The following is a 10965-nucleotide window of genomic DNA, read 5'->3' as shown; positions in this document are numbered from 1 at the left end:
CACACGTAAACTAATTGACGGAGTCAAAGGAGATACTTGGCTAGATCAATGTTCGTATGCAGTGTACTTGTGGCTTCTTTTACTACATTGGCATCAATAACCACCTTTTTATCCTCGTAGTCTTGACAGTTAAAGCTGTACTTGTCCATCACACGTTCAATCACGGTATGTAGACGGCGTGCCCCAATGTTTTGTCCATTTGCATTCACCGTCGTTACGACGCGTGCCAACTCATCAACGGCGTCTTCTGTAAATTCAATATCCACCTTCTCTGTCTTCATCAGTTCCTTCTGTTGAAGCAGTAGATTAAACTTTGGCTCGCGGAGAATGCGACGCATATCCTCCTCCTTCAACGCCTGCAACTCCACCCGTACTGGCAAACGACCCTGCAGCTCTGCAATCATGTCAGAGGTCTTTGCTAAGTGAAACGCACCGGAGCAAATAAAGAGAATGTTATCGGTACTAATTTGGGTGCCATCCTTCAATGTCACGTCAGAACCTTCAATGAGTGGCAGCAAATCCTGCTGCACACCGGTGGAACTGACATCGGCGTCATTATTCGCGGCATCTGTGACCACCTTGTCAATTTCATCAATAAATACCACGCCATCATCCTCGGCCAAAGTTCGAGCCAATGTACTGATTTGTGTCTCATCCAAGAGACGTTCTAATATGTCTTGCAACACCAGCGGAACCGCCTCCTCCACGCGTTTCGTTACCCGCGTCTTAAGCCGCACCTCGGACGCGGACCCGAAGAGGCCGGCGATATCCATCTCGGCTTTACTCCAACCCTGCCGATTGTGTTTCGGGGGTGGTGGAACGATGTCCACCGTCACGAGGTCGTCCTTAAATTCTGTCTTGTACTTCGCCTTAAATTCCTCAAGCGTCACATCGGTGAATGGGGCGCGTCCGCCATCCTCCCCATCTTCATCGTACTTGCTTCTTGCATCACCACCGCTGGCGCGTCGGCGTGTCGCCCAACTACCGTACACCACGTCCAGCGTCATGGCGAGTGCCTCCTCCGCGCGCTCCGCCTCCAGGCGCCGCTTTGCCTTCGTTTTGGCGTTCATGTACAAATCCTCAATGATGGAGTCCACATCCTTCCCCTTGAAGCCCACCTCGGTGTACTTTGTCGCCTCCACCTTGACGAACGGGGCATCCGTGATCTTTGCCATGCGCCGCGAAATCTCCGTTTTTCCAACGCCAGTAGGGCCAACAAGAAGAATATTCTTTGGCAGAATATCACGGCGCAGCTCCTTGTCCTTCACTTGGCGTCGACGCCAGCGGTTGCGGAGTGATATTGCAACCGCGCGCTTTCCCTCGGACTGGCCAATGATGTACGTATCCAAAATTGACACAATTTTCCGCGGAGACAAACCGTCCAGCTGCGCGGATTGTGCTTTGGCTACAGCCAGAACATCAGGCGCCAACGGCGATGTAGCGGCGACGGTGCTGCTGCTGCCGCCGCAGAGACGACACCAACTGAAGCGCAACATTACTTTGCAACAAAATCCAACCGCTTCCTTTTCCGCTTTCTTTTTCTTCTTCTTCTTCTTGATGATGATGATGCCGCAACAAGTGACCTTCTCCCTCTTGTTTCGTAAAAAAAAAAAAAAAGAAGGCAATCGGCACACACTCCAGTGAGAAGAGGGAAGAAAAAAAAAAAACCTAAAAAAAGAGATCTACCGGCAATGCCTCCTTCCCGCTTTCTCTCTCCTTCAGCCGCAGAAATAAGCAAAAGACTAAAAAGAGAAAGAGAGGGAGAGAGAAGTCCTCATAGCAGGCAGCAGAAGAAAAAAAGAAGTAAACAATAAAATAACCCACTGGAAGAAGAAAAAAAAGAAAAAAAAGAAAGAAAAAGGAAAAAAAAAAAAAGGCGTTTTAAGGAATAAAGCCCGCAAGAACGTGCGTATGCAGCGAAAATAGACGTTTCGAGAAATTACACCAAAAGGCATGGGGATAAGGTCACATGCACGCTCCCAAAAGGAATCTCCTCTTTTTTTTTTTTTTTCTTTCATTATTTGTTAAATATTTATGCGCCCTTTTTTCTTTTCTTCACTGTTTCTCCTTCCTCCCCTCTCATTCTCTTTTCTTCTCTCCCCTAATTTCCTCTTTGTTACTTCACAGCTCTTTACATCCACACACCCCCACATTCTCTCTCTCTCCCCTTGTTTCCCCTCCATTCAATACACCAATATATATCCATATATATATGGTTAAATATAGTTATTTATGGGTCCCACTCTCAAAAGTTATCATCGCCGGTCAGCATGGGGCCGTAGCGTCCCAAGATGTGCATCATTGCAATGACGCAGATTCCAAAGGCCAAAAAAACCGTCAATACGGTTGGACCCCAACTATCATCAAAGCGGATTTTTTTCCGCGCGTAAACTCGCCGTGAACGTGCCTTAAACGTCATCAACGCGTACATCAATGTCATCAAGGCAACTAGGACAAGCGCTATGCCCAAGACAATATGAAAGTTCGCTCGCCAAAACGAACTCAACTGTGTAACATCGCCTGGAAGAGTCATGCTGTTGCCAAACTGAATCACACCAAGCCCCACCAGGCCCAATCGTGTCGCATGTTCCGTCCACTTCAACATGTAGCGCTCCGATGTGAGCAACGTCTTGGGATCGTATTTCTGTGGTACGCGAATTCGCTTTCCTGTCTGCCAAGGAATAAGACCCAAAAGTACTTCCGCAGCGGCATTCTTTCCGCTTGCCGGAGTAAAACACAACGACTCCACGCCATATTCAGCAAACGGGTAGAGATGAAATGTTGTGTAGGCCTTATGTCGCCTATCCACATCGTACTGGAGCGTGTGGGCGGGCAACCGCGGTTGTAGTTGCTGTTTTCGACTGCCGGCGGTACCTGAAGCACGCCCTCCCTCCGCCTCGGCGTCTTGGAAATTATCCGCAGTCGCGGGAGTCGCAACTTCCTCTCCGCGTATTCCGTGCAACGCCTTTTGATATACACGTGTATAGTCCGTGCGAGGAAGAAACTGCGCCTCTGACGCACCAACCGTCTGCGTCTGCGCGTGACCAACGCCGAAAATGGCGCGATCCGTTGTGCGCTCCCAACAACCCGAGGCGAGGCCAACAGTCGGGTCCCATTGATTCTGCTCTGGTTTCGTCGAGGCACGGATATCAATATCAAGTTGATGCATCCAATAAGGCACCATCTTGATAAACGGAGTGTGTCCATACAGTGAGGCAATGCCATGTGCATACTTGCTAAATTTTGGCACACTCTCCATGTAGCGGCAACTCATCAACTCTTCGATCCACGGCGCAATGCGTTCATTTTCGGCGCACTGCAGTTTAATCTCCACCACGGCGTACGGGAAGTACGAGACGGGTGCATCGACGCCACTGTACCGCCAATGATGTCCCAACCCAAAGTCCTCGGCGCAGACTCGCAGGTCGGTGTCAATGCTGACACGTATGGATTGGTCGATCCCTCGCTGAAAGGCTGCTCGAGAACACTGCGTGCGAATCACAGGTTTAAGATCGTAAGCATCAATCTTTGTGACAATTTCGGTAGAAAGATCCATAAAATTGTGCAATTCCTTTTTAGAGGCCTTCTTGGCACGTAACTTTTCCAATGCTGGATTAAGATCCAATTCCCCATGAACATACGAATTAACTTCCTTCTCCTTCAGTGCAAACCGTCGTTTGTTACTCCGCTCACCACTCCATGCCTCATGGTGTACTTTAATTTCCATAAAGACACTATCATTAGGGCCAAGTTTATTCCAGTCATTTTCCAACGGGTCACCGTACCAACGCATACGAATAAGAGTTGCTCCTTCAAGTCGTTCAAGCCTTCGATGATACAGAAGGAACTCGTTGTTATCCCAGTACACACTGCTGACAGGTGATCCAAGTGTAAAGGGAATGTTACGTTCTTTACACGTTTGATAAGTTTCTTTAAATGTGCTATGCGGCAAGTGAGGGATAATGCGGGCAATGACAAAGGGAAGATCCTGCAGGTGTACCCAGTACTTCACCGAACGACGGTCAAACACCTGCGAGCCAACGGTGCCTGCTGGAATCCCGGAACGCTTCACAATTCGCATGTTTTCCGTCTCTGTCACACGATCATACACCTTTGAAAGCAGATAAAAAATTTCATGAATGGAGAGTTTATGATAATCATACTCCGTCATGATGTTATTCCAGTGCTTACCTGTGGGCCCGAGAACGGCATATCGGTACATACGACCAATAATGTGCTCAATGGTGTCTGTGTTTAAGTTGCAACACTCCACAAATCGAAGAAGTTCATGCGTGATTGAATCTGCCAAGAGTCGTGCCTCATTGGGAGGCAAACACTTCATGTTTCCACTCCCCAGTGTATTCAACACAAGGCTCAGGTTGGTTTTGGTATCTTCCTCGGTAAGATAGTCGGAGGCAGCCATAAGTGCCTCTGCAACGGTCAAAAGTTCCTTAATTTTCTTTTCACACCACTTGTACACGCGGCACTTCTGCAACAGCAGGGAGTTGTACAGTTCATCGGGGGTGGATGGGTTTGCAATGTCTTCCTTCATGCGGTGGAGGATGTCTTTCGTGGCCTTGTAATTGATATACGCACCCTGCTCACGGAAGTCGGGGTACACCGCACTTCTCCATGCTTTGCTAAACGGCATTTTTGTTCCTAGCGGGTTTTTAGACTAAAAACACTTCCCACCATCACCCCGCATGCGGAGCCATGGAACAAATTACAGAGAAACAAAAAACACACACAGAAAATATATATATATATATATATATATATATTTAATACACATCAACAGATGCATGCAATAAAGAGTATTGGAGGATGGCCAAATTGGACTGGAAGTCACAATAATAGTAATGATAATAATGATAAAAGGGCTTCCCTCTGACCCTATGCATAAAATGCAGGAACAACGTGCAGTTGCCATGCATCTATATACACACATACATATATAAACATACATGACGACTCAACAACGGTACCAAGGAAAGACGCTGAAAAGCATTGATTCACGAACACACGTCCATTATTATTACAGCAAGAGAGAGAGAGAGAGAAGAAAATAACTCAATTTTTTTTTTTTTTTCTCTTCATTATCATTGCAATGATGCTTCGTCATAAATGTATACATTGAATCCCCTTTCTCCCTTCTTTCCTCATTTCCCTATATACATATAAAATAAAATATATTCCTTTTCATTCCTTTTTTTTTTTTTAAATTTTTCTATTCGTTCAATGGTGGGGGATCAAATCGCACAGGGTAGTGAAAGATGTGGCGGTAGGGATCATTGCCTGCGGGGCACCATGGCTTATAGCTTTGCTCCTTTTGTCTTTCCTCTCGAATTCGTTTTTCCTTCAAGTCATACGGATCTTCCTGGTATTCTGGTGGTTTAATAATTTCCCTCAAAAGAGCACCAGCAGGCTTCCATGGCTTAACATCGAGTGGCGGACGCGGCATGGGTGGTTTCTTGGGGGGAAGTGGTCTGCTAATGCTGTACACTGTAGTGAAGCCATTTGGACTTTCATCGAAGCATCCGCCACTTTTCACGGCTGCTTTAAATGGTTTTTGCGAACGTGGACTGCTTGAGCGTGTAGACGTGGTATATGGGGCGATGGGGTCCGCTATGTACTGCACTTCCCCTGCCTTGCCGATTGTCAGGCCCACGTAACCGTAGGTACCTTTTTTACCAGGATTTGTGTATATTCTTCGCTTGGGCCATTCCGGGGTTGTGGCAGCTGCTGGGGTACCCGCTTTTTTGGTATCAATCAGCGGCAATTCTGCCTCGTGCCTGGGCGGATTGCCCTCGTTAAATGTGCCGTAGTACGTCCCACTGCCGTTTGATTTGTGGGGACGACTCGGGGGTTTAAACGGAACCAACACCGTCATTCCAGCCTTCTTTTCATCCAGCGGCTGACGAAATGTACCGTGCGGTGGAACGGCGACGTACTCATCACCGACGGCGAGGGAAATAAAAGGCTTTTGAAAAACGGCGTCGGTGATGTGCGGGGAACGTTTCATTGGGACGACAAAACTCCTTCCGCCGCTCTTTACCCCAAGCGATGGCGTCGCGGAGGGTTTATCGTACTCATCACCAATCGAGAGGTACACCGAAGGACTGAACATCTCCGCACTCCCGCCACTCTTCTCCCCGTCACTGCAGTTGCCACGTTGACTTTTTTAAAGGTGTTCTTCCTTTTGGCCAAAGAAAGAAAAGAAAGGAAAAAAAAACAAACAAACAAACAAATCATCATCAGTAATAATAACAATAATAAGTGACTGGTAAACAATCAAAAAGCACCCAACGACTAAAGCAAAGAAACATTCACACACGGAAACATGTACAAAAACACCAAAATCAGCGCACGTACATACATACAAAACATAAAAAGAAAGAAAGAAAAGAAACCCAACAGAAGACAATGCCAACCAAAACCAAGGAGAGCAGGAAAACAAAACAAAACAAAACAAAACAAAACAAAAAAAACAAAATGGTCATCACCGCCTTGCTTTGTTTTCATATAATCGACCGTGATTGCACGGTGAAGTGTTTCCACGGCCCGTGTGCTTTACCGGCATTACAATTTCGCTGCGAGAAGTGGACAACGGTTCCCTCACCATCAGGCATCGTTTCCACCACTACTGTTGTCTGAGACCGAGTGCAGTACATGCCATTGGAAACAAATATATTCCGCAGTTGAAAATTAATGTGCTCCTTGTAACTATCAGTTGGAAAGTGCACGGGTGGTTGTAGCCCTGCACCGTAGAGTTGTATCAGCTCCGCCTCCCCATTGTAGCCCTTGTATGGTAATGGGGCATCCAATACCTGCTGATATCCCTGAACTACCTCGGGAGATAAATTACCACCTTGAATTTCCTGCTGTAGATCAAAGTTCGGCTCAAGGCAGAGACAATAAGATGCAAGGGAATCTGCCACATATTCCGCGTCGTATGGTGTTGCACCTGTGGGAAAAAATGTTTTCAGCGCTTCTTCAAACCGTTTTCGCAGTAAGGTACACTTGGGCTCCATCCAGTTGTCAAGGTAACTATTCTGCAGACAATGAACGACGCCGTGTTCTGCGGGGGATCGGTGCTGCGCGGCATAACGATTCGTGCTGTAGAGCAATTGCACTTGATGTGGGTCAAACAAACTCTCCGCCGTCAGCAGGTTGTAGCCGTCAAAGTATGGAGATGAAAGAAGGGAGGGCGGCACGTTCATCGCCTCCTCTGTCGAAAGGGAAGAAGACGGGAGACAATCACCCGGGACTCTCCCTTCCTTGAGGAAATCACCGACAATGCAGCCTCGCGAGAGATCGGGGATGAATGTCAAGAACACGTCTGTTCCGCCATCCTCCGCAGGCGTGGCATGCACTTTCATGCGTCGCACTACTTCCGCAAGTGGCATGGCTCCCCGCCAGTCAGAGGGCATGGAGATCCCATCAATTGCTAGTGGCGCCGTTGGGCAGCGGGAGCAATTCGTAAGGACAGCGAAACGCCCATTGTGCACATTCAGTCCAAGCCACGAACCGCCAGCCACACCATCCGCCGCCCACAGAAGACCCGTTGATTTGTCCACACCGACGGGATGTGTCACACGGCCAATCAATTCATCGCGGTTGTTGATCAGCACAAGTGGAAACCGCGGCGAGCACTGAGTCACAAAGGCCAGGATGCACATTTGGGCCTCCGCCACCCTGTGGAACCTTCGTCTTTTAGTTCACCGAACCCTTTCTCTTTGTTCCTCACTCTTTCTCTCTTTCTCTCTGTCTCCACCCCGCCAAAGCGGCCAAGAAAAACACAACCCCCCCCCCCCCTCCAAAAAAAAAAAAAAAAAAAAAAGAGCAACAAGAACAACAAGTAAGTGCGCAGATACGACAGCACTCACCGACAGCGGAAAATAATAACAAAACAAAACAAAAACAAAAAAGCACAAACAAAACGGGTAAAACAGAAAAAATAAACCTCCAAAAAGAAGAATCAGAAAGATGTCAATGCACAAAAACACAAAAATAATGTACCAAAATAATGACTTTCTGTAAATACGCATAGCAACCCTCAATTTGAAGGCTTGGGATGTTGCCGTCCCTCACTAACCCTCCCCCCCCCCTTTTTTTTTTTTTTCTCCCCCACTTTAATTATCGGGCGTTTTCTTCTTTTCAAGCTTTAAAAGCTTCGGTATCGACGGCCTTCCGGTCCCAATGCCGTACTTCTCCTGCAGGTAGGAGTACGCATAACTGTATTCGGGGTTGCAGTAGATAAAATAAGTAATGAACCCCATCAACGCCACCGCTCGGAAGGTGGCGTGTCGCAAAAACTTCTGTTCCCCCGCACTCCGCGGGCGGTAAGGGGAAAGAAGATGTGAGAGACTCGTGCGGCGGACAGCCTCCTCCTTCCCAGAAAAATGTTCGCTCATACAAATGTCGTACAAACACACACACCAACTCCCCTCCCCTCCCCTCCCCACGAACAGCAGAAAAGAGAGAGAACAGTGGGCACACCAGCAATAATGCGGGCATGAAAGCAACATAAAGACGGCAAAAACAAAAAAAAAGAGGGGAAAAAAAAAAACAGAACGGGAGAGATCCCCTGCGAAGTAATTAGGTGGAGAGAGGGTGAACAAAGCAATAAACACTCGCCCAATAAATGGAAAAAGCAACAAAAACAACAAACAAAGAAACAAACAAATCGGAGAGAAAGGAAACCAATTCCAGCCGCCACCCACCCACCCTTTCCGTTTTTTTTTTCTCTACTGTTTGTTTTTCAATTCACTTCATATTAAAAAGAACTCATTGCAAACGCGTCGTATCGTTTGCTGGTATCATCGCCCTCCTTTCCCCCTACGGCTTCCCTACTCCTTCCCCTTCTCCTGGTAACACGCATGGTTGTACCGATTTGCGTGTCGCACTTTGTGGAATTGGGTGCGGCACTTGTCACCATACCAGCAATTCGGCCTGTTAGTGACGCTTTCAGGAAGTTCGTGGCGAGGGACTTTTAATCGGTAAAAAAACAGCAAAGAGTCCACAACGGCATTCATGCACTTCACACAGAGGGGGGAATCCTCCGTTAACTGCCCATTCGCGCACACGATGTTCGGAACCCATTCCCGTGCCCGAAATTTCTCCATGCACTCCGACCACACCATCCCCAGACTAATGCCTTTGGTGGATAAATAATCGGAAAGGATATTCCGTTCCACGGTGTTACCTCCAAAGACTGTCCGGGGCATCGTTCTGATGGGAGTTCCGTCTTTAGGACGTACTAAATGTCCGTTCAGAAAAGCGCGGCAGCCACCTTCTCCTTCGTAGTACAAGTTACAGTAGGTAGCGCCGCACATCTGGCAATTCTGTGGCCGAGAACACAGCGGTCGATAGGGAAAGCTGGTACCACAAGCTCTACAGTGCCGATGCGGTGCATCTGTGGGGCAGCGAAATCCATCAACAGAAGATGCGCCCCGGCAATGTCGACAGGATTGACGAGGGTCACCGTCCACCACATGGGAATCATTGGATCTCATTTCAGAGTAATGAAAACTGTCGGAGCCGTCGCTGTCCTGGGGAAAGGAGGACGTGTTTGAATTAACTTCACTCGCTTCGTCGTGGGGCCTTTTTCGCAGATTTTTGCCACCCTGCGGAATGGTGTCATTTTTCGCGAATTCATGCAATTCAGCGTCGGATCGAGCCAATTGAGGGTTGCTTTTAAGCAACTCTTCGACGCAGCTTTGTATTTTGTGTGCCGGGCGCACCTCCCAAATATTTGCGCGGCACTGGACGCAGCTCTTGTGACCAACATCTATCCACTGGCTAATGCAGGCAGCGCAACAGACATGCAAACATGGAATTGTACTACACGGACGAATGAACAAGCCCCTGCAAACGGGGCAAGTCAGCTCCTCCACCAATACATCGACCTTTATTTCGCTGCTGACACGCTGAAAGACAAATTCAACACTGGGTGCGTCTGGTTTTGATTCCTTTGCCGGATTTGAGAGAGACACGCGGTCACCTGACCGCAGCTCCACCTCCATACCCTTCTTAAGTCGGTTTCCGTTAATAAATGTTCCGTTGGTGGAGAAGTCGCGAATTGTCACTTTTAGCGAGCCAGGGTTGACAGCCAACTCACAGTGCTGCGCAGACACCGAGGCGACACCAATGCGGCATTCCGCAAAAAGCTGCTGTGAGCGCCCCAGCATCATACGGCCGACGTCGCGGTATAAATCAATAGCGGAGAGTTCGGCACCATCAGCAGACAGCGGGACAAGTCGCGCCACCAGTGGCCCATTCGCTGAAGGCGCCAGTCGCTCCCACGACTCTTCAATGGAATCTTTTTGTGTCTCCTCGTGCGGTTGTTCAACCTCCCACGAGGAAATACGTTCCGCCGCGCCCTGCTGAAGGGGATCCGAGACTTTTTCCGCACACTTCCCCTTCACTCCTTTCCGTCCTCCCTTCCGTCCTCTCATTTTTATTTTTATTGTTTTCGTTTTTTCTGTATTGAGTAATCTCCCCTTCTCGTAATTATTTCTCCAATTCCAACTTCGGCACAGAGCCGCCACAAAGAAAAAAAGAAAGGTGGAAGTGCAGGCAGCAGGTCTAAAAAAAAAAAAAAAAAGAAGAAGTGGGTTGTGTCGGGATTGCATGCATGCATGAAAAAGGCAACATGCGTCATTTTGGCATTGTGCACGCCGCACACACACACACACAGAGAGAGAGAGGGAGAGAGAGGCAATTTGCGTCAAGACAAGACAAGACAAGACAAGACAAAGAAGAAAAAAAAAAAAAAAAAGAGGCGGCAACATTAAATCCCTCCCTGCTCAAAACGCACACAAAAACACACAGAGACGCAAGACAAAACAAAAACAATAAAAAAAAAGAATAAATCTCGCAGTAATCTCATGGCGCAAAGATAAGGCCAATGAAAACGAAAATTAAGTGACTAAGAATAAAATGTAAATACAATGAAAAAAACAC

At 47.8% G+C, this 10965-nt stretch overlaps 6 protein-coding genes across 6 annotated transcripts, besides 16 other annotated features; all 6 read right to left on the bottom strand.

Annotated features, from left to right (window-relative positions):
• Nucleotides 1–604: part of a sequence feature (heterozygous, non-Esmeraldo-like haplotype) that runs on past the window's edge.
• Tc00.1047053509023.110 (heat shock protein HslVU, ATPase subunit HslU, putative) lies at nt 24–1496 on the bottom strand (the record flags this gene model as incomplete). The annotated part of the gene is made up of 1 exon (XM_811945.1): nt 24–1496. The coding sequence occupies one exon, from the start codon at nt 1494–1496 to the stop codon at nt 24–26; it is 1473 nt and encodes a 490-aa protein (XP_817038.1).
• Nucleotides 605–993: a sequence feature (areas merged during assembly that could not be assigned to a particular haplotype. This can correspond to areas where the two haplotypes were merged or to regions with more than two copies in the genome that were merged during assembly.).
• Nucleotides 994–1574: a sequence feature (heterozygous, Esmeraldo-like haplotype).
• Nucleotides 1534–1556: a microsatellite.
• Nucleotides 1575–2075: a sequence feature (haploid, non-Esmeraldo-like haplotype).
• Nucleotides 1828–1875: a microsatellite.
• Nucleotides 2042–2115: a sequence feature (GA-rich).
• Nucleotides 2076–10965: part of a sequence feature (heterozygous, non-Esmeraldo-like haplotype) that runs on past the window's edge.
• Tc00.1047053509023.100 (hypothetical protein, conserved) lies at nt 2246–4651 on the bottom strand (the record flags this gene model as incomplete). The annotated part of the gene is made up of 1 exon (XM_811944.1): nt 2246–4651. One exon carries the CDS (start codon nt 4649–4651, stop codon nt 2246–2248), a length of 2406 nt encoding a protein of 801 aa, XP_817037.1.
• Nucleotides 4754–4781: a microsatellite.
• Nucleotides 5207–5227: a sequence feature (AT_rich).
• Nucleotides 5228–6127, bottom strand: Tc00.1047053509023.90 (hypothetical protein, conserved; the record flags this gene model as incomplete). Its single annotated transcript, XM_811943.1, has 1 exon — nt 5228–6127. One exon carries the CDS (start codon nt 6125–6127, stop codon nt 5228–5230), a length of 900 nt encoding a protein of 299 aa, XP_817036.1.
• Nucleotides 6206–6248: a sequence feature (T-rich).
• Nucleotides 6451–6493: a microsatellite.
• Nucleotides 6519–7679, bottom strand: Tc00.1047053509023.80 (hypothetical protein, conserved; the record flags this gene model as incomplete). The annotated part of the gene is made up of 1 exon (XM_811942.1): nt 6519–7679. The coding sequence occupies one exon, from the start codon at nt 7677–7679 to the stop codon at nt 6519–6521; it is 1161 nt and encodes a 386-aa protein (XP_817035.1).
• Nucleotides 7819–7840: a microsatellite.
• Nucleotides 7896–7962: a sequence feature (T-rich).
• Nucleotides 8133–8414, bottom strand: Tc00.1047053509023.70 (hypothetical protein, conserved; the record flags this gene model as incomplete). The annotated part of the gene is made up of 1 exon (XM_811941.1): nt 8133–8414. The coding sequence occupies one exon, from the start codon at nt 8412–8414 to the stop codon at nt 8133–8135; it is 282 nt and encodes a 93-aa protein (XP_817034.1).
• Nucleotides 8443–8463: a microsatellite.
• Nucleotides 8850–10457, bottom strand: Tc00.1047053509023.60 (hypothetical protein, conserved; the record flags this gene model as incomplete). The annotated part of the gene is made up of 1 exon (XM_811940.1): nt 8850–10457. One exon carries the CDS (start codon nt 10455–10457, stop codon nt 8850–8852), a length of 1608 nt encoding a protein of 535 aa, XP_817033.1.
• Nucleotides 10731–10758: a microsatellite.

Source organism: Trypanosoma cruzi, genomic scaffold, assembly GCF_000209065.1.
Source record: "Trypanosoma cruzi strain CL Brener 1047053517129 genomic scaffold, whole genome shotgun sequence".
Lineage (NCBI taxonomy): Eukaryota > Euglenozoa > Kinetoplastea > Trypanosomatida > Trypanosomatidae > Trypanosoma > Trypanosoma cruzi.
The sequence above is the reverse complement of the archived record's forward strand: the minus strand, read 5'-3'. Positions and strand labels throughout refer to the sequence as shown.